Source organism: Meleagris gallopavo, chromosome 16 (assembly GCF_000146605.3).
Source record: "Meleagris gallopavo isolate NT-WF06-2002-E0010 breed Aviagen turkey brand Nicholas breeding stock chromosome 16, Turkey_5.1, whole genome shotgun sequence".
In the NCBI taxonomy this organism is placed as follows: domain Eukaryota; kingdom Metazoa; phylum Chordata; class Aves; order Galliformes; family Phasianidae; genus Meleagris; species Meleagris gallopavo.
The window spans coordinates 13,276,869-13,299,193 of record NC_015026.2 but is presented as its reverse complement, the minus strand read 5'-3'; the positions used below and the strand labels follow the sequence as shown (position 1 = coordinate 13,299,193).

At 35.6% G+C, this 22,325-nt stretch overlaps 1 protein-coding gene across 1 annotated transcript; it reads right to left on the bottom strand.

Moving 5' to 3' along the window:
* Positions 1 to 2,869: 2,869 nt before the first annotated feature.
* On the bottom strand, positions 2,870 to 20,286 carry LOC100541471 (sorting nexin-29-like; the record flags this gene model as incomplete). The annotated part of the gene is made up of 6 exons (XM_031555794.1): positions 2,870 to 4,406; positions 6,708 to 6,848; positions 14,758 to 14,839; positions 16,174 to 16,229; positions 17,310 to 17,426; positions 20,152 to 20,286. Coding segments are annotated over 6 exons (546 nt in total), but the record flags the coding sequence as incomplete, so codon positions are not given.
* Between the last annotated feature and the right edge of the window lie 2,039 nt (positions 20,287 to 22,325).

The following is a 22,325-nucleotide window of genomic DNA, read 5'->3' as shown; positions in this document are numbered from 1 at the left end:
AAAAAAAAAAACACAGCTCAGGGTTCAACTCAACTCAAAAGCAAATACAGCTTAGGACTTTAACAAGAGCTGTATCAACCTCTGCAATATCACATCTAGAATCCTTTCCTAAATAAACCTAACAACAGTGCTATTATAGAAGAACCTGTACATGCAGAAATAAGATTTTGGTGAACTTTAATATTTTGCACCGCTTTGGTTAATCAGCCCTTAAAAAGTTATATCACTTTTTCTTTACAAGTTGTATACCTCTAAATGAAGCTGGAAATCAGAGCTAGAACGGGAACTAAATAATCAATTGCTGATCCACTCCCATCATTTCATTACTATTATGCCAAAATAAGTCATCTTCAAATTACTAAAGTTACATTTCCATCCTACTTGTAAAACCAATTTCTGTACAGCAGAAAAAGACTAGCATTACATGACAAAACATGAGCATAGAATGCATGGAATTACCAGAAGTGATTATCCCACTGTGCGATTTTCTGTACATTTCTTGCTCAACGAGACAAACAGGAATTCAAGGGGATAAGATACAAAGAATAAATCAAGGAACTGCCACTTTAGAAATCTTTTTTTCACTAAAGAAAAAGATTTTCTACATGATGGTAATCATTACTCTGGATTTCTCTTGCCAAAATAGCTGACTCATTTTCAACTCTACCCTTCTGCTCTACTTCATTTTACTGATCCCAGAAAGAAAGCAATCCTTTCAGATAAGTAATTTGAAAGCAACACTTTCATTAGCATTTCTAATTGCTTGATACTTCTGACATCTCCTGCCACAACGCACAGAGCTGCCCAGTAAATTACTGGAGATGACTGCTTGGTCACCAGAACAGTTGCAAGCTCTATCTATACCTCACAAAAATGTCAGTTTTTTTCCCCCCAAATGGTAATTTTTGAAAGAACTCTTACTTTGAGTAAGAGAGTAGTTTATATATCATTGCATGACCTAACTGGCCATACTAAGGTTTTACTCATACTTTCTTAGAATAAAAAACATGGCTGATTAGATCTTCTCCAAGCACAAGCATGTTAACAGATATGTAGAAATGCACTTGAACAGTGGAAACTCTGCTAGCCCCATAAAAATAGCTGGAATTCCTTTTCAGTGTAAGCCTGGAACCTTAATCACAAGCTTGTTAGCATTTTCAAGCAAGCCTGCATCCAGCCAAAAGGATAAGCCTTCTCAAAACCCTCACTGAGAAAAAAATGTTTAGTCTGAAAAAAAATATATATATCAACAAAAACGAGAAAGCTTAAGAACAAAACCAGAACTAATCTGTTTTCAGTCCTGTGCTTAATTCCACTGCTAGAAACATTCAATTGGTAATGTTATGCTAACTAAATCCAGGCTCATCTAAATATTTTATTATTTAAAAGCATAAATGTTTACTACATATCTATTTGTCAACTGGTTAGGAATCAACTGTTCATTAAAAAACACAAAATGCAACCTCCAGCATTACCCCTAGGGCTTATATCTTTGCTCACCTGTCGAGCAGAGAAATCTTATTTCTATTTTATCCTTAGTCTTAGTATGTATCAGTCTACTCTTTATTCAGGAGCTTATAGAAGCTATGAAAAGATTTCATGAAATTGAGACCCATTTTCATTAGCCTATGTTGCAGCAATAACAAAAATGTTAGGTGAAATTCATCTCCTACTCAAAAGACTAGATTCCTTTAATAGAAATTTCATTTAGATACCCTCTAATAGGATCTACTATCAATTCTCATTGCCCATTTGTTTTTCTTTTAATAATGCCTGCATGTAAAGATATTTTACAAGGAACAGTGAGTAAAGCCAAATTTTTCTTTCAGAAAAGATATCCTGCATTTTGCATGATCTGAAATATTCAGTTTTCTCCACTAAGTTACACCAAGTACTTCCATTATTAGCAGTACCCAAAAAGCTATATACCAAAGGGAGATTAGAATATATTTTATAATAATACAATGAAGTTATTTGCTACAAAATTTCTGTAATATAAAAAACAATTTCCTACTGATTTCTCTTCTCTTAGATAGTGATACAACCAAAAAATGGAAGAAAAAAAAATTCTCTTTCCAAGTGCTGTATACATAAAAGCTCAATTGCATCTATTCCAGTTAAAAGCTCAGAGGATCCGTGTGGGTCCAGGAATCCATTTTAGACACTGAGAGTGAAATGGGCTGGATGGACCAGACCATTGGTCTGACATAGTACGGCCATTTATCACTTCCCATAAACTAGGAATGAGAATTGCTTCTGCCATATACACACTTTTAAATAAAATATGTCATTGGATTTCAACTTACCTAAGACTCAAAACCTGAAGTACTCAGTAGCCTGCCTTGATGCACAAACGGTAGTGACAGAAAATTTCTAGTCACAGAAAGCTTAAGAATACTAATGGGAAAGATGAAGCTCTTTTTATTTCTGTCAGAACGGTACTTCAATTAAGTTACCTACTTGTGGACTGGATTGTATTAACTTAATCTCCATAATTAAGTGCCTTTGTGAACTGAGATTTCCACTTACAAAGTAACATGATAAATGCAAAGAAAAACATTTCTTTTATGGTTATAGAATGTCACATTAACATTGTTAAAGAATTAACATATATGGATAAATATGTAAAATTAATTTGAATACATTCCTGGATTGAACACAATAGAAACAGACCCCTTTCATTTCTTTATAATCAAACTAATGCACAAGAGCATGCCTGTCAAATTTATATTACTCATCATTTTTCCAAAATCCACAAGCAAGAGAGTATATGAAAATAACTTAGTGTTCTAGTTGATCTCACTAAGAGGGCTGAAAATTAAGATCTAATCACTTACAAAAAAAAAAAAATATCAAGAACAATGTGGAATTCAGGCATAGATATTACATCACCCAATAGCAAATTAAGTAAGCATTAATGAAAGCAATAATCCACTTCAAATTATTCACTTTTAATTAAGGATTTATATTGCCAAACTTTCTCCCTTTAATAAATGTGTTCCAATTCTGAAACACCAAAGAGACATAATTTTCTACTAATTCTATTCAAAGATATCAGACATCAAAGCTTACTCCTAAGTATTATTTGCTCTACTGGCCCAAAGGCATTAGCTAGAAGTTTTGCTTTTTCTTTTTTTTTTCCCCCTCTCCTCTTTTCTAAGTCACAGCTCACTATCACAGTGTGACTTTGACTAATTAATTTGATGAAGGATAGTTTCTGTGGCCTACTAAATCCCAGAAAGTACAAAAACACAAATATCCAATACTTCTGATTTCAATTCAAGTCAAATGTACTTAAATTTTAGTATGTCCTGAAGTGCTTTGCTGAATCAGAATGCAAAAACATCCAAGCCTAAAGTGGCTTCCTTCCCTAAGACTTCCCCATAAGACATTATTTTTGAGTCTTTCCTTTTCAAGATACCTATATTTCTTCTTTCATTGTCTGAGTAGCAGTTAAAAAAACTATCGTGGGAATAAAAAATTGCAAGTGTACGCCCAACATATTTTACAAATACATATATTACAAGACAATTAAAATGTTAAAAATCATAAGTCTTAATGAAAATTATTTACAATTTAGAAAAGCTACGTACAGAAACACAAGCAACTTCATTGTGACATTTCTTACACATGCAAAGAAAAAACCGTTTCTTGTTTCTGCACAAAATGTGAATAAACTGAAGGAAGAATATGTATTCTTGCAAGGACTAATTATTAAGATTTTACCAATCAGTTGGCAGCAGCGCTGAACAATCATTAGTAGAATATACACAGCATGGAGACCGGAATAAATAAGAAAATACAAGCTTTACATGCATTTTTGTTAATTACTTCCTACCAATTTACTCACTTCAGTAACTACCTGTTTTGATTTGATTTAAAGCAACGTTAATTCTAACTTGCAACATGCAAATTAAATTGAGACAGTGAAGATAATTTTAACAGGCTGCAAGGCAAACATGGATAAACTGAATAACTGAATAAGAGGTTTCTTGACCAAAGCAGTATTCTTTCACCTTCACTGTTCACTCTAGACGAATTGATAACATCATTACAACAGTATTCTGTACATTAAACTTGTGCTTCCTTAAGTGTTAAGGCTACTTCCTAACCTTACATATCTATTTTGTTGAAACATCATGGAAATGGATTGTAAGATAAATTATTCTATCTTAAGGTAAACCAGTAAAAGGCATAAATACACTAAACACTTCAACAATTAATAAGAATATTAGATTCTTTGTTTTACAATTGTTCGTTATTTTCAGGTTTCCTTTCTACTTGGTGACAACTATTAACAAGTACATCGCCTTCTCATTCCTTTAAGATCTCTTCGCCAAAATTCTCCTTTTCTCTTTTTCTTTCAAAAACTGCAATTTTGCATTTGAACCTCATCTTCTTGATTTCTACAGCAATAAGCAAAAAAAATAAGAATTAAAACCTATAATTCTCCAGTTCTACATTACCATCCACTGCCAAGTTTTCTCGTCAGCGTTCTCATATTTTGCATCTTTGAGTAATGGCTCTGGGTCACTGTGCAGAACAGCACCCGCTTGTGTCTTGGAGGTTCCCTAAATCTGAGACATATACCTACACACCAGACTTAGTGCAGGTATCAAGGGAGCTGTTGATTACAGCAAAAGTCTCTTTCAATGCCACTGATTTAAAGTACATCACCTTCATCACCCTCACAGTACCAAGCCAAGTGTATTGAAGATGTGCAATTAATAATATCATTCAAAGTACAATCTGGATGGTTGCAAAAGCTCATAACATCACTGTCCGAAACTTAAGAAATATCCATGTTTATGTATTTACACATGGAGGACTATTTTATCAATATGCTCTTTTGGCACCTAATAATACTGAGGACTTGTAAAGGACGCAAAAGTCACAGACTGACCAAAACTGCAGAGGAATGCTCTTGTTAGTAGAATTTGGCTATAAAACTACTCTTTGGGTACTAATTTCAGATCATATTGATTAATCTAGATAAAGGAAGACAGCTAGAATACCATTAAAAATAGTATAGCAAACATAAGAGAGAGGAAAAAAAAATACTTCAGCTGAAATACAGCAGCGTATTGAAAAAGCAACAAGGCAACAAAGTCCATGAAAAATTTTTTTAAAAGTACAGCAGAAAAAGAGCTAGTAGTGAGTGCTTCTCTTCTAATGTTTATCACCAGTTATTTTAACGTGTAAGACCCCACATACACTTCTCAACCTATACTGGAAGTTCTACATAATTCCAAGACTGACAGACATTCTCAAGTGAATAAGTTCACTTCACATTGAAACTTAATACATTCCAGTTACTTTTCCAGTTGCTTTTCCATGGAAAGCAGAACCACCTCAAGGCCACTGCATAATCTCAGAATGTAATATGTCCCAAACGCTGCTATTTTTGCTGGATCTATTAGATAACTTTCACAGATATAAAGTCCATCTTAGTGCACAAACCTCTGTATCATTCCTAAATGCAGTATCTACTATGACATGGTACAGAAACATCTACTGCTAGGACAAAAATTTGCCTATACAATGGGCTGAGGAAATAAGCTTCCATGATGAACCAAGGGGAACTGATGTAAATGCATCACTTTGTGATTTCCATGCTTTTTACAGCAAGTAGCCAGGAAAGTAATCACTAATCAATACCAATTAAACAGTTGGTTAATATCTCACCATAGCACTCTTTCAGGAGTACAATGGATGGCACCCAGCAAAGTTACTTTTTCTGAGACCTGAGATGACAGAAATGATTGTGGGTTTTTACATGATTAAGGGAGAATTTCGGTTCAAAGCTAATGCATTGAAAGCAATACAAAGACTTTAATGACTTGCTCAACTATTACTTCTGTAGTTATCAATTGCGTACCTGAAGTAATAATTTAATTAGTATATAAAGTAATTAGGATGAAGGACTACAAAGAAAGCTTAAAAGAAGTCTTTCCTTATTTATTGAAGTGGCCAATATGCAACAACTTAAAAAAAAAAAAAATCAGCACCCAGTGGAAGTTATAAGCATGATTTAAATCCCTCATATTTTACTTGTGATAGTTAGATTTAGTTTTCAGGTTATTTATTCACTGTAAAGATGAATAACTTAAAACTTAAATCAGCTTTCAGGATGTATATTGAAGATTTTTGCCTTTTATTAAAACTATTAAACATCTTAGATTTTTGGTGATCAAGAATTGAATAATGTACTTTGGAAAAACCTTCTTTCATTTAAGGTCTTCAAACGAACAGTTTTACTGTCTGTAACATCAGTGTAGCTACAACAGATAAATAGCTCAAGCTTTTAAGTAACATTAAGCTTTCAGAATATTTGCATCTACTTTTTCTTAATCAGAAACTCTTTTCATTCTTTTCAGTTTAAGGACAGAATGCTGTCAAATTAGCATTAAAACATATAATCATGCACTGACGTCCTGGCTTCTTGTCTAATACATATCAAGAAGTTATACAATTATAAAAATTCTCTTTCCTCCCTTCCTTTCTCCCTTTAAAACAAATAAAATAAAAAATAGAGCTCTAATACTTATACTGTCCATAAAAATAATGGAAAGTTTTAAAAATTGTTCAGAAATTCTCTGACCCATAGTCAATATGTAATTAAGGAAAATGATAATCATCTTTTTTGCATGTGTAAAGGAAAGGTTACTTTTTGAACTCTTACTGATACTATGAATTAATTTAATTACCTTATTTCCAATAGCTTTTTTTGGTGGAAAGTTAAAAGTCCTCACTTGGTGGTATTTACTCTGTAATTTATGATGCAAGCTTCTGAACTCTGCATATCTTCGATAAACATTCCATTCATCATCCTTTATTCTTATATAAACCTGCAAAACATAGACATGAAAGAAAATATTTTTTTTCCCTAATTCTTAGACTATTTTTCAACTACTTCAACTTGCAACCCATTTCCTTCTCTTCTTAAGATTTCTATCTTTGATGAAACACTATGCCAACATTACAAAACAGTATGCCGGCTCACATATACACTGAAGGTCAACAGGCACATCTGGCCAGAAGAGCAGATCCCAAACTGCTCTTCCATTGCATCACCTCTTACTCATAAAGACTCCTAGTTTCAGATACTGATCTCCTCCCCCACTTTTAGACTTCATTTCCATGAAAGCTTTTCTCCCTACTTGAGGAGGAGCATTCAGGTACTGTGAACCCGTCCCAGAAAGAACACTGAAGGTACATATATAAAAAGAAACATGAGAAAACATATGAATCAGTCAGAATTAAACAGGAAGTCTGTTGAGGTGCAAAGGAATTTAGACATTAGAAGAATGTTTATTGATGATAATCTTCAGTGAGCAATATAACAACAGCCTTACCTGATTAGGCATGTTTATCTTTAATCTCATTATGTGCAACTTAAAAATGCTTATTACTCTGCAAATAAGGAAGATTTGCAAGTAGCCACGTAAATATTGGAATCTTGTTAAGAATCACAAAATCAGTTTCATTATCTTAAGTTTCAGCCACTGGTAATAACGGAATTCATCATGTGTTTTGTTTCTATTTGCTGTACACTTCACATGGAAGTGAAGTATGTATGTCCCACATGACAATATCCCCCAGTTGAGAAACACAACAAAATAATATTATTGCAATAGCCATCTTGCTTTAAAGTCACTAAACGAAACTGCAACTAATGACCACCACCTAGAGGTAAAATATAAATGCACACATTTGTTAAATTCTGATCTGGGCTCTGTCTTAGTCCCTGGGAATACAAGAAATTATTTTCTAATGGTAGGCTGACTGACCAACATCTGGCTATCAAAAAAGATTCACTAGAACAATGGTATAAAGTGATGGAAAGTGCAACAATGATAGCAGAGCAGCAAGATCCCAAGCTGCAGCAAGCTAGGAATCTCACAAACACAACAGCAGTAGGCACAGAAATAAGAGAAAAGCTACTTACCTTCAGAAGGCCTCAGGCAGGAATCTCCAGAGAGATCCCCTCACCTCCACTGCCAACACTTAAATGATCCCACCTGGGAAGGGGTGGATCCTGGCTCCACCCTTCCATCACTCACTGCATTGCATGCACCTGAGCTCCCATGGGCTGGACCTGCCTTCCCATCAGGTGCTCCATCACTGGCTCAAGCTGTGACTTGCACTTCCACAACAAACGGTCATCAAACTGTACAGATCATGAACATCAGTCACCAGAAAACACCCTTCTAACCAAAGAATGAATAAATAGTCCCCATGAATTATGGAAACGTAACAAGAATAGGAACTGTTCATTGAATTCACATCCATCTGCTCAGGTGCAAACTAATTACAATACTGATTTGTGAGCACTAATACATGGCAAGGCAATATTCAAGATACAAGCCCAAAGCAAAACAAAGCACAGCAAGTATAGAGAGGCTGTGCTTCTGAATAAGTTAGAATGAGTCTGTAGTGGAAGGAAAGGTTTACTAATCATACTTATTTCCATTTTAGGTCTGCATTAGACTTTCTTATCACAATATTACAACAGCAACTCATTTTTGGTTAATCCTACATTACGATCTCCAAGTTTCTTCAACTGGTCAGCTTCTGCAAGGCATACTGATCACAACATTTACACAATTCAGAAAACTCTCCGGTGAATTCTTAAATTTATTTCTCAGATTTTTGTATTTTGTGTTCATTTTTAGATAAACACAAAATATAGTTATATATATATACAGAAATGTTGTCCATCTTCCAAAACAGAGCTACTTAAGAGATATCCCGATAAAAAAAAAAGTAAGATCTGTGTTTTGCTTGATTTTTCTTCAATTTAACTAGCCCAATAATTTTTTAGATCCATGTGAATTTAAAGTATTTGCATACACTGAGGTAAGAAGTCTCAAATTCCAATTATGTTGGAGAGAAAACCACTGTCAGAATTTTTCTAAGTTCAACCTAGAAATTTCAATAGATGTTCTGATATATTGAAACAGATAAAAATCTCATGCCTTTCACGATATGAAAGATTGCTACTGTACTCTAATTACTAGTTTAAGGAATCTTACCTTATTTCAGTTCCTATTCCCACCACAAATATCTGCTCTTCTGTACACGTAAGCCTTCTCTACTTTTCAGTTTATAAATTCTCTTGTGGTCATTAAGTACCAATAACTGAGTCCCGCATTTAAATTTGTCCCTCCTGTGAAAGCTCCCTTTATTCCAGAAACATCAAGTCCTGATCCAATCTGTTTCTTCTTCAAGTTTTATTTCATTCATGTGCCAAAATATTGGATCTCCACCTCTCTGATGTCCTTTATACCCTCTTTTACCCTGTGTCACCAATTACCAAATAGACTGATATCTTCCCCAAGATTTCTTAGATGCTGATCCAAAAATGTGAAGTTTATCTTTCCCCACTTAACAGGTAAATTTTCTTGTGTTACTCTAGAGAATAACAAAATTGAACTCCATAACACATAGCTACCTCTTGTCAGCAGGACTCTCTATCTTCAGATGACTATTCACAGTTCAAGAGGAAAGAAATCCCTAAATGCCTATTTAATTTTAAAAGCTCTATGCCACAAACGCCAAGGTTTCTTTATCATTATTTATTGCAGTTACTATTTATTTATTGCCATAATCTGGATGTTGACCTACTACTGTGAAATGGTGATATTTCAGAAAACAAATGAAAAAAATTTTGAAGGGAACATCATAAATGCAAGTAAGTGTACAACCAATTTTATCTCTCTTTTTCACTAACATGATACACCATCTAACGGATTCAACATCCACAGCTTACTGATACAAGTAGATGGCTTTTGTTAATTTCAAAGAAAATTCTAGATGGTGCTAAGATGCGAGTGCTTATTATTCTGCTTCTCACAACTGTACCCTTGAACTCAGTCTGAACACAAAATGTAGCTGTTTCTAGATCTTGTCTTTAACTTAAGATTTATAACCACTAAATACTGCCAGTTAATTTCTGGTACAGGAGTGTGATGCAACTCTGCAAATACAGAGGTCTGCTTAGAATTTCCACATCTAATAATATTCATTACAAAATATTGCTTGCCATAGGAGTGCATAGGTGTATTTCTCAGATTGTCTAGAAAACTTAATTTTTAACAGAAATTAAAGAAACAATCTGATGGTTGAACTTTTATTAACAATTATTCTGGAGCATATTCCATCTACATTCATAACATCTGCTTTTTTTGTTGTTTGTTTTGTTTTTAAGGATAGAAAAAATTTGAACGTGAGATCTGAAGAATACTGAATTACTAGCACAACAGAAGGAAAGGTTTTGAAATGCCCTTCAAAAAAAACTTTAAAATTCTGCAATAAAATTAAAAACAAATACATATATGCTCCTAATTTAAGAAGTACAAACACAAAATCGGTATCAATTTTGATGAGACACAGCTACCCAGATTACTGCTAAGATACTGCTAAGAAGAATAATTTATAACTCCAGGTTGAGAGATGACATACTCTACTGATAAGTTCATACTTTTCCACATTATTTGACATATCCACCCTCTTTTGGACATTTCCAATCCACATGATAAGTATTTGGTAGTTAATTTTCTGCTAGAAATATATATTGATGGGTTAAAAGGGACAGTTCTTCGGTGCATCAGTAATAAATCTGAAATACCAAATCTGACACTGGCTTCTACTCTACATCAACTGAAAGAATGCTCCAGAGATATGTAATTTCTAACCAGCAGAGGTAGACAAGACAGCACAGAAGAGCAGGGAAGATGAAGATAACCTCTTTAGCTTTCGAATAACAGAAAAAGCAGAAGAAATCAATTCATTAATCAAATATATTTAGATGAATTTCACTTGGGAAAGCAGTGGTTGAGGTCCATGCTTTTTGGTGACATTTGGCAGCAACACCTCAGGGCCTGGAAAAGAGAAGGCTGCAAGGTGACCTGATCAGTATTTAAAGGGGAGCTGCAGGAAAGAAGGGGACAAATTGTTTAGCAGGGTCTGTGGTGATAGAACAATGGGAAACGGGTTCAAACTTAAAGATGGTGATTTAGGTTAGATATAAGGAAAAAGTCTTTTACAGTGAGGGTGCTGAGGCACTGGAACAGGCTGCCCAGTGTTGTGGTTGATGCCCCATCCCTGGAGACTTTCAAGGCGAGGCTGGATCAGGCCCTAGGCAACCTGATCTAGTTTTGGTGTTCCTGTTCAATGCAGGGGAGTTGGACTAGACGACCTTTAAAGGCCCCTCCCGACTCTAAAGATTCTATAATTGTAACATACTACTTAAGAATTTTACAGATAAAATCTAATTTTTAAGCAGGCTAAGCATTGTTCCCAGTAGCTTTAAGTACAGTCATAAACAGCATATCTGAAATTTACACTTATTCAAAACAAGTCTCAAACTTCACCTGTTCCAATTGGCACATTTAAGCTTCCTTTATTTATTTGACAACTTTTTCTCACAATTAGCAGTCAGTTTTTATGTCTAAGGTTCCTCAAACACTTGGAAAAATTTGAACTCCAAAATATAATGGAAACGATCTCAATAATATCAGCACGCTACAATACTGCTACCAGGAATGATGTATTACAAACAGATTTCTCGCACAGTTGATACAAAGAATTATAATTGCATTTTTATTTTCTGCCATTGGAGAAACAAATGATAAAGCAGCAAAAATAAACGGTATTATAAATAAAAGGGCTCTCATAAATGAGCTCGGCCGTTTATCTTATTTGTTACTCCCAGTCCTCATCTGTTCATTCCATACCAATAACTTGGTGAATACATTCTTCCACTATTTCAACATTGAATCGAATTCCCTGTATGAGTAGCACATGTTTTGGCAGATAAATTCATAGTGATGTTTTTGAAGCTATTCTGACTCTATATAAATTAATGCTTTCCTGATATTTATAAAATACAGAATACATATTCAGCCTGCACATGGTTTTATATCTGAACCTAGATGTAGCAACCACTTCAACTCTAAGTATTTCATCACAGAGTCATAGAATGGCCTGGGTTGCAAAGGCCCACAGTGCTCATCCAGTTCCAACCCCCTGCTGTGTGCAGGTCACCAACCAGCAGCCCAGGCTGCCCAGAGCCACATCCAGCCTGGCCTTGAATGCCTGCCGGGATGGGGCATCCACAGCCTCCTTGGGCAACCTGTTCCAGTGCCTCACCACCCTCTGGGGGAAAAACTTCCTCCTCATATCCAACCTAAACCTCCCCTGTCTCAGTTCAAAACCATTCTCCCTTGTCCTATCACTGTCCACCCTCGTAAACAGCCATTCCCCCTCCTGTTTAAATGCTCCCTACAAATCGTGGAAGGCCACAATCAAGTTTCTCTGAAGCCTTCTCTTCTCCAAGTCCAGTTCCCTCAACCTTTCCTCATAGGAGAGGTGCTCCAGCCCATAGTGAGATACACATTTGTTTCTGTACATATGCATGTCTATACTTAAAAATATAATGGATGCACACAGGCACCGAAAAATAGGATGTAGGCCTATTTTTTGGTAAACTCTTTTTTCTTCCTTCCCTTTAGTGTCAGAAAACAGTTATTTGCCTAACACACAATGATCTTAGTCATACAGAGATCAAAAATTAGCAGAAATACAATTGATATATCCTTCATAAGGACAGATCTTAACTGGTACTAAGAGCAAAGAAAAATGACAGATGTTTCGGGTCATTTCTATAAGTAGTTCTTGCTCACTTTTCTTAAAACATCTAAAGACAAAGTAGACTAAGTAGATTACTACTCAAACGAGTTCTGTGCATTTCTGTTACTAAACACAAACAACTGACGAAAGACATTTTATGTCTGTTTTACACAGTCACTTCTACCTTTTCATGTTACATATCTCTGGTACCTTTGCATTGTCAAGAGATAAAAAGAATATTCAGAAAAATGATCTGTATATTTTTCAAACAATTTTTTCATATTCAATATCATAAGCATATACTGCAGAATTAAGAAAATTCTCAAAATTGTCTTTTTGACATTGTAAAACTTCAAATATTTTAGAATCTTGCTATGATATTGGCTTTATTTTTTCCTCATTTGAGGCCCACTCAAACAGTCAGAATTCTTTGTTCTTCATTAATGATGAACGACTGATGAAATCTATTCAAAGCCACTCACCACTCTGTAGCAGCAGAACATATTTTCTAAAATCCATGAGGCTTTGGATAAAGCCCTGAAACTTTCATATTGGGAAGTATTTTTTTCAAAAAAAAAAAAAAAAGAAACCTCATGCCAAATATCTGCGATACACATGAATTTCACATGTTCTCAAGCTTTTGAGATTTCTTCTTATAATCAAGTACAATCAAATTCTGTCCAAAAAAAAAAAAGAATCTAAATACAGGGGCTGCTCCAAAAGTAACGTCTCCTATTTTATTACATTGTCTCACAATATCAGAAGCAGATGTTGATGGCATGGCAGTAGAGGTTGAATCTTCCTGCCAATATCCCATTATATTTTATTGCCATGCAAGAGATGGCAGCAGAGGGGCAGTCTGACAAAGTATCATCTGACACGGTAACGTATATGAAGCAAAGGCATGGAACTGAATTCCTTCATGATGGAAAAATAGCTTGCACTGATATTCATCGATGATTTCAAGACATTTATAGAGACCAAACAGTGGACGTTAGCACAGTGAGGCAGTGGGTGGCACTTTCCAGCAGGGGTGACAGCAACAGATTTTGGTAAGATCAGCACATAGGCTCTTCTTTATCACCAGCCAAAATGCATAGCTAATATTGGTGACTATGTTGAAAAATAGCATTCTGTAGTTGAGAACTTTCTCTGTGTACTGATGGACAGTTGGCTGAATGAGCCAGCAGTGTGGCCAAGAAGGCCAATGGCATCCTGGCTTGGATCAGGAATGGTGTGGTGAGCAGGACTAGGGAAGTAATCCTACCCCTGTACTCAGCACTGGTGAGGCCTCACCTCAAGTACTGTGTTCAATTTTGTGCACAGAAAGGACATGGAGATGCTGGAGCAGGTTCAAAGAAGGGCAACAAGGCTTGTGCAGGGCTTGGAGAATATGCCCAATGTGGAGAAACTGAAGGAACTGGGGCTGTTTGGTCCGGGGAAAAGGAGGCTGAGGGGAGACCTCACTGCTCTCTTTGAATACCTGAAAGGTGATTGCAGTGAGAGCGGGGCTGGTCTCTTCTCACTGGTGACAGGACGAGGGGAAATGGCCTCAAGTTGTGCCAGGGTAAGTTTAGGTTGGATCTCAGGAAACACTTCTTTACAGAAAGGTTGTTAAGCACTGCAATGGGCTGCCCAGGGAGGTGGTTGAGTCACCATCCCTGGATGTGTTTAAAATCCATCTGGATGCGGTGCTCAGGGCTGTGATTTAGCAGATGGTTGTTAGTTAGGGTAATACGGTTAGGTCATGGCTGGACTCAGTGATCTGTAAGGTCTTTTCCAACCTGAGTGATTCTATGATTTTATCAAATAGTGTTACTGTGCTCTTTGGATCTGTAGTAGTTTCCACTGAAGTAAAGAGGAAGCATTACTTTTGGAATTACCTTCTACATTTCATAAGAAGTTACCAGTAAGAATAAACAAAATTTTTCAAACATCTAAGCAAAATAGTAGCAAATGTGCCCTATGTTTCAATGAAGCAGAATATCATTAAAGATATTTATTTACTTATTTTTCTTGTATGAAATATAAACTAAGATTTTATAAAAGACAAGCCATTTGGACTATCTCTAATAAAATTACACTGAGATTACTACAGCATCCACGTTAAAAAGAATTACTTACTTGATAAACATGGAATGCGTTAGCAGCTTTTCCACGCAGAAAGACTGAGGGAATCCAAACATTAATAAGAGCTCGATTTGATCTAAGTAGATAAGAGAAGTACTTAAAACAGGGAAAATAGAGAAACATGTTTATGCATTAAAATTGCAAAGTTCCTGTTGTAGTTTAAGCCAACAGGTGGCTCAACACCACAGTCATTCGTTCACCCCACCCTCCCCTTTCCCAGTGAGACAGGGAAGAGAACAGAGAAAAAAAGTAGAACTCATGGGTTGAGATAAAACTATTTACTAAGACAGAAAAACAGAGAAGGACAATAGTTATGACTATATATGAATGTTGTATATATGAATATATACAAGAAGTGATGCACAATTAATTGCTCACTGACTCCCCCCCCCCTCCCCCAACCAATGCCCAACTAGCCCCCAAAGCAGTAGAAGAGAGCGAGATGAATTTCTTCCCCTCTTCAAAACTCCTTCTACATAGTATTACATAGTATAGAATAATCCTTTGGACAGTTCAAGTCAGCTGTCTTAATTCCATTTCTTCCCGGCTCCTTGGATCTTTTGCTGCGTGTAACACTGCTTAGCAGAAACTATAAACATTGGTGTGTTATCAGTGCTGTTTTTCTCGTAGAACCAAAACCAGCATCACACCAGATATCACCACACCACAGAAAAAAATACCATCCCAGAAGAAAGAAAGACAGTTCCCCAAAATTAACATAATTGGGAAAGAAAAACTGAAGCAAATAATTTGTTCTTTTTTTTTCTTTTTTTAAACAATGTAGTCAACAACATTTGATTATTTGTTTCAACAAGATCAAAATTTTGTTCCATAACACTCAACAGCAAAGATATGAGTTTATTAAAAAATAGAAGAGCATTGGATAGTTAGAGAAAAGCCATTTTCATCTACTCCCTTCACGATTAATTTCCAGGTTTCTACACTACAAAGACACCAGCTACACCATTCACAAAAAGCTAGATGCATTCATCAAAATCACACTACTTTGATAGGTGATGACTTACTGTTTTTTTTTTTGTAGTGCTATTTGAATGCAATGAGATGAGAAGATAAGAAGGATCATCACACTATCAATCTAGCATCTATCAAAATCAAAACAATAGAAAATAGTAACTCTTTGGTGTTATTTTAGAACACTAAGTTCTAGGACACTGGATGAACATTTCAAGAAGATCTTCATGAATCTAAACTTCTTGTTTAACATCGTTAAACACTGTACCAGGACATGGACTGTACAACTCTCCACACTTTTTCTTTTTTAAAACAATGAAGCACCACATTTTTCTGAGAATTCAGTTTTTTGAAATAACATAGTAAAGGAAATAAATCTATTTACTTGCTTATTTTTCTTTCCCATGAATGCACAAAATATGCATATCAGAAACTTACATTTCAAAGTCTGACAGACTCTGATCTTCAGATGTTTGACTCAGATCTCCAGGGACCTATATTTACATAACAGAAATCACATGCTGATTATGCTTTCTACATATAATATTTTAAGAAAATTAAAATTCAACACTCAAGTTGCAAATCCCAATAAAAACTATTATTAAGAAACAATAAAAAAATAAGCAATCATGCCACAGTAGTTTCAACATATCACACTCGCACGGTCTTTATGTTATAATTGGTCTGTGAATGAACAAATCTGGCTTTGTAAAAGGAGAGCATTTTGAATATATTTTTTTAGAATCTTAGAAACAAATATAATAGATTGAGAGTAAATTGAATTCAGCTCTTAGGAGGCTATTATAGCCACTGTCTTCTGAAAAATACATTAGAAAAAATACTAAATTAGTGACGCTATCCATTGTTTAATTGATTGTAATTTCATAATCAGTATCTTCATTTTAAAATGTAGTTTGTAAGAAACTTTGATATGTTAAGTCCTCAGCAAATGGGAAGTTTCAACCTCTATTATCATCTCATTAACACCTGCCTCTGATGTTGGGGCCAACATAATAAAATGGGTATTACTTATGGATCAGCCCTCGAATAAGGGATTTTAGCTCATGATGCAAAGAGAGGAATAAAATTAAAGGGAGGAAAAAAAGGTGAGTATAATGACTAACGAAACAGAATAGAAATACCATATTTTCATAGAAGTTTTAAAAAACAACTGAACATAACACTGAAAATTTCATTGCCTCTAGATGCATTACAAAACTTTTGAACAGCAATTGCTGATCTCTGTAGATTAATGGATACAGGTGACCTCATATTTTGAAACCTATCAATTATTTAATGTTGTTCAACCTTTCAAAGACAGCTCAGTTAAAAAAATTAAATTAAAACCCTTATATTTGAATACTTCATGCAATTTTATTGTCTGAACATATCTGCCTTACATTCAATACCGCTGAAGAGAATGAAAGTATCAAAAATACCAAATAAGGTACTCTTGGTTGATGTTTCACCAGCTGCTATTTCTGATAAGCTAATACAGATTTTAATTCAACATGAGTAACAGTTTTGAGCTAAGTCAAGAATGATATTCCTCTATTTAATAATCCAACACTTACTGGCCCTCTCAAATCAATTAGCTCCTGTCTCATCTGGGACACAAGAGCTTCTTTAGCCATTAGAGCACGGTGCAGCCTCTCATTAAACTCAATCAATTCCCCATGCATTTCAGCCACCTGAAAAACATAATCCAGAGATAAATGTGTCGTAAGTTGAAAAAAAAATTTCTCCTATCAGAACTATTAGACTACAAAGTTGAATGAACGCTTCAGTTCTGAGATGATCTATCAGTACCAAATATACCTGGCAAGGGATTTGTAATGAATGGACAATGGTGCTTATAAGCCTTACAGAAAAGAAACATGAGCCAAAAAGAGTTTGTAGAATTATTTTCAAGACAGAAAAAAGACTCCATTTAGAAAATCCGACTGTTAGAATTTTCCAAGTAAATTATTTCTACATTCTCTATAAAAAGAGAATGTTGATGTGGACCAGAATCATAGACGGAATGCCAGGTAAGCACTCCTAAGGCATAACAAGAAAAGCTGCACTTAAGAGGAGAGGTTAAAAAACAGCAACAGGTTAGGCAGATTGGCCCTGATAGCAGGCATAGTGGACTACAGTAAGAATACAGTTAAACATTACAATTTTCAGATTACAGCAACTCTTGCAACATCTCAAAGAGCCATCAAAACTAGAATACAGAGGCTTATAGGGTAACATTAATAGGAGCAGAGTCAAATAGGATAAACCTCAATCCTCTACTTCAGCAATAACACAGAGACTTGGATTTTTGCCAAATGTCTTTAGAGTTCATACTTTTCCTTCTGGAGATAGATCACTCCACTTCCGGCTTTCCAGGCTGAGATCACAGAATAACAGAATTGCAGGGGTTGGAAGAGACATCTGGGGATCATTAAGTTCCCTGCTAAATCAGGTTTCCCTACAGTAGGTTGCTCAGGAAAGCATCCAAGCTGGTTTTGAATATGTATATGACACAATAAAATAATTCCAATAACTCTGGGTAAATTATTTTTCAAACTAGCTTAACCACTCATTCCAATTTAAAGTGTCTGGTGTTGCATTTAAGAATATTTAATACAAAGTAATATAGTATTTAAAAGAATGTAAGAATATTTAAGAATATAATAAGCTCCTCTCTGATTTATGTTACTATTAACAAAAAGTGCAGCTGATATGCTAGAGGAAAGGGATGTCATTCAGAGGGTTCTGGACAGGCTGGAGAGGTTGGCCCTTGCCAACCTCATCCAGTTCAACAAGGCTAAGTGCAAGGTCCTGCATCTGGTTCAGGGCAATCCCAAGCAGAATACAAGTTGGGCAGAGAATGGCTTGAGAGCAGCCCCAAGAAGAATTTGGGGATGTCGGTTGATGAAAGATTCAACATGAGCCAGCAATGTCCACTTGCAGCCCAGAAAGTCAAACGTATCCTGGGTTGGATCAAATGCGACCAGCAGGGAGAGGGAGGTGATTCTGCCCTTCTGCTCTGCTCTCATGAGACACAGCCTGGAGTATTACATCCATTTCTGGGGCCTCAACACAAGGAGGACATGAAGCTGTTGGAGCAGGTCCAGAGGTGGACCACAGAGATGTCAGAGTGCTGGAGCACCTCCTCCACGAGGACAGGTTGAAAGAGTTGGGGCTCTTCAGCTTGGAGAAGAGAAGGCTCTGAGGAGAGCTTATAGTGGCCTTCCAGTACCTAAAGAGGGCCTACAGGAAAGCTGGGGAAGGCAGGAAGCACCAGGATGAGGATAAATGGCTTTAAACTTGAAAATGATAGACTAAATATTAGAAAGAAATTCTGAGCGTGGTGTGACAGTGGAACAGGTTGTCCACTGATGTTGTGGATGCTCTTGCCCTGGAAGCATTGAAGGCCAGGCTGGATGAGACTTTGAGCAACATGGTATAGAGGGAAAAACCCCCTATAGCAGGAGGTTGGAACTTAATGATCTTAAAAGGTCCTTTCCAATCCAAACAATTCTATGATTCTATGATTTATTTCTATAAAAACATTCAATATTTAATAGGAGATTAGGGTATTAAATTCCATCTGGGAAGTCATTTTTATTTAAACTTCAGATGAATCCATAATCCTTCTCGTTTTTATTTTTACTTTTTTTTAGACATTAATGAATTTTATGTTACTTTACAAAAGAGAATCTTGTATTAGGAACTTTTTATAACATGATGACGTCAACTGAACTGGTAGCTTCCATCAAGAATTTCCATACTACAGTACTCCATAAGCTACATTATAAAGCTTTTTGAAAATTAAACACAATCAGAAGAGATCCAATCAGAAAGCTGTATGAATGTTTAAAAATATATATATATTTCATTATGTCCTTGGGAATCTTTAAATTTCAATTCATAATACAATGAAGCTTGTAAACAATGCACTGTAGCTTATACAATGCCTGAAAACTACTGTCTGACCACTTCATCATCAATTATAGCCTTAAGGAACTTGCTTATTAAAATCTACATAAAAGCAGTATTTCTTAATGCAGTAAAACAAATCTGTTCAAAATTGACACATGAAATCACTGTTAGGCTGAAAGATAACATAACTAAACAAGTATGTTTTTTTTTTTATTGTAAGCAATGTCACTTTTATACCAATCAATTCTAATAAAAAATATGAATGTATCTTTGAGTGTTTCAATCAATCACATGAATTGCTTTAAATTAGCTTTGAAGTTGAATGAATAAACCTGCATTTTAACAACAGAAGTCTGAAAATTAAGCTTTTAATTTTTAGAGCAAAAGTAAGAATTTTATTTTAGACTAATGGGGGGAAAAAAGCTAAAGATAGAAAACGCTTACGGCTTCAAATGCCATGTTATCATTACTATCCCTCAGAAGTTGTGCAGCATACTTTACCTCAATCAATTTTCTTTCGTAAGAGCTGGCTAGTTCCTCATTGTTTTCTACTTGCTTTTGCTCTGGAATAGTAAGTTCACCATCAGTGCTCCAAATGTTTGGCAAAACTAAAACAAAGAGATACCTCAAATTAAAAACATTAAATTACATAAGCATTGAAGACAAACTTCATAGAAGCAGTTCTAAAAGAAACCGTTCTTAGAGGTATCAAAATTGGATGTAATATTAAACAATATTACAAATACTACAATGAAATGCTGCAGGGAACCTTCTTGTATGCACTATTTACACAAGTTCTCTAATTAAAAGGAAAAAAAAAGAAGCTAGAAAAATCTAGCTATTTTGTGACTATAGCTAAACAGATAGCAACTCCAGCTCCTAACAATACCCTTTGAAAACTAAGCTTATGTTTTGTTTTTCTTTTTTGTAATTACTCTTCCAAAACATCATTTCATATTTCATTTCTGTGCAACTATTCTGTGTAACATCATAGAAATTACAGATCACAGGATTGAGAAATGACATTTCAAACTTGATGTGACATTTCATCCCTTTGCATACAGCAGAATCAGCTGTATTTATTTTATTCCTCACAGTTACCTGTCTAATTTATTCTTAGAAACTTTCAATAAAGGAGATTTCATGCTTCTGTGCACAATTTATTTGAATGCAAGTATTCTTCTCAGAAAAGGTTTTCTTGATAGTTAATCAAACTTGCTCCAACTGCCATTTAAGCCCATTACTTCCCATCCACAGTGAATGAAAACTGGTTTATTCTATTCCAGTTCCTAGCTACCACTTACAAATTTGAAGATCACTTGAAGGTCTAAGTAAGTCTCCTCCAAATTACACAAACTCCAACTCAACTTACCTTCACAGATCATGAAATTCCAGAAAGAAACAAGTCTGCAAATGTAAACTAAATAAGTCCTAATAGGAGAGAGGTTTAATAATTCTTTTATTATCTTCCAAGATCTAGACTACACATACAATCATGATAAAGTACGTAGAAGACACCATAATTCGTCTCAATACTGTCTAGCCTGGAAAATGACTTCAGCTTCAAATAATATGTATATGTTCAGAAATCAGTTTGCATTTGAAGTGAATTTTGAAAGCTATTTTAAGATCTAATTCTTGTAAATCTTTCTTGAAGTTCTTTGAACAGAAACTTCTAAGACCAGCATTTCATATCAGCATAAAATTTGATTATAGATCTTTCTTAAACAACAACTCTGCATAAGACTTGCACAATTTGATAAAAGCTGTCTCTGCACAGTCACTATTCCCTTTATGTTTTTACATCTCTCATTTGCAAAAAAACACAGGACTACAGCAATGACACATCATATTTTATCATAGCTACTTTTACACTTTACTCAAAGTAAACAAAAACCAAAGGCAGCAAGAAAGCTAATACGACAGGCAAAGACAGAAGAAGAGGCATAAGAAGCTAAGATCAATTTTACCAAAGAAAAGCGTGCATTACTTCATAACAAAGCCTCTAATTTATCACAGTTTCTCCAAACCAACATTTATTAACTGCAATCTTGTGGCTATTGAGAACAATGACAATCACAAAGGCTAGTAAGTGACTGTTAATCATATACTATGCTTCCCTTATTTGTCCACTACCAGCACAGAGAGAACCCATTGGATAATTTTATCACAGAATATCTTTTCTACAGATAATTTTGTTAAATACAGTATCACAGAATGGCCAAGGTTGAAGGGACCTCAAGGATCATGAATCTCCAACCCCCCTGCCACATGCAGGGCCACCAGCCTCCCCATTTAATACCAGACCAGGCTGCCCAAGGCCCCATCCAACCTGGCCTTGAACACCTCCAGGGACGGGGCATCCACAGCCTCTCTGGGCAGCTGTTCCAGCACCTCACCGCTCTCTCTCTCTAAAGAACTTCCCCCTGACATCCAACCTCAATCTGCCCTCCCTCAACTTCAAACCATTTCCCCTTGCCTTGCTGTTATCAACCCTTTCCAAGAGCTCACTCCCTTCCTGTTTTTAGGCTCCCTTTAGGTACTGAAAGGCTGCAATGAGGTCACCCCCAGCCTTCTTTTCTCCAGGCTGAACAAGCCCAGCTCCCTCAGCCAGTCTATGTAGGGGAGGTGCTCCAGTCCCCTGATCACCTTCGTGGCTCTCCTCTGGACCCTCT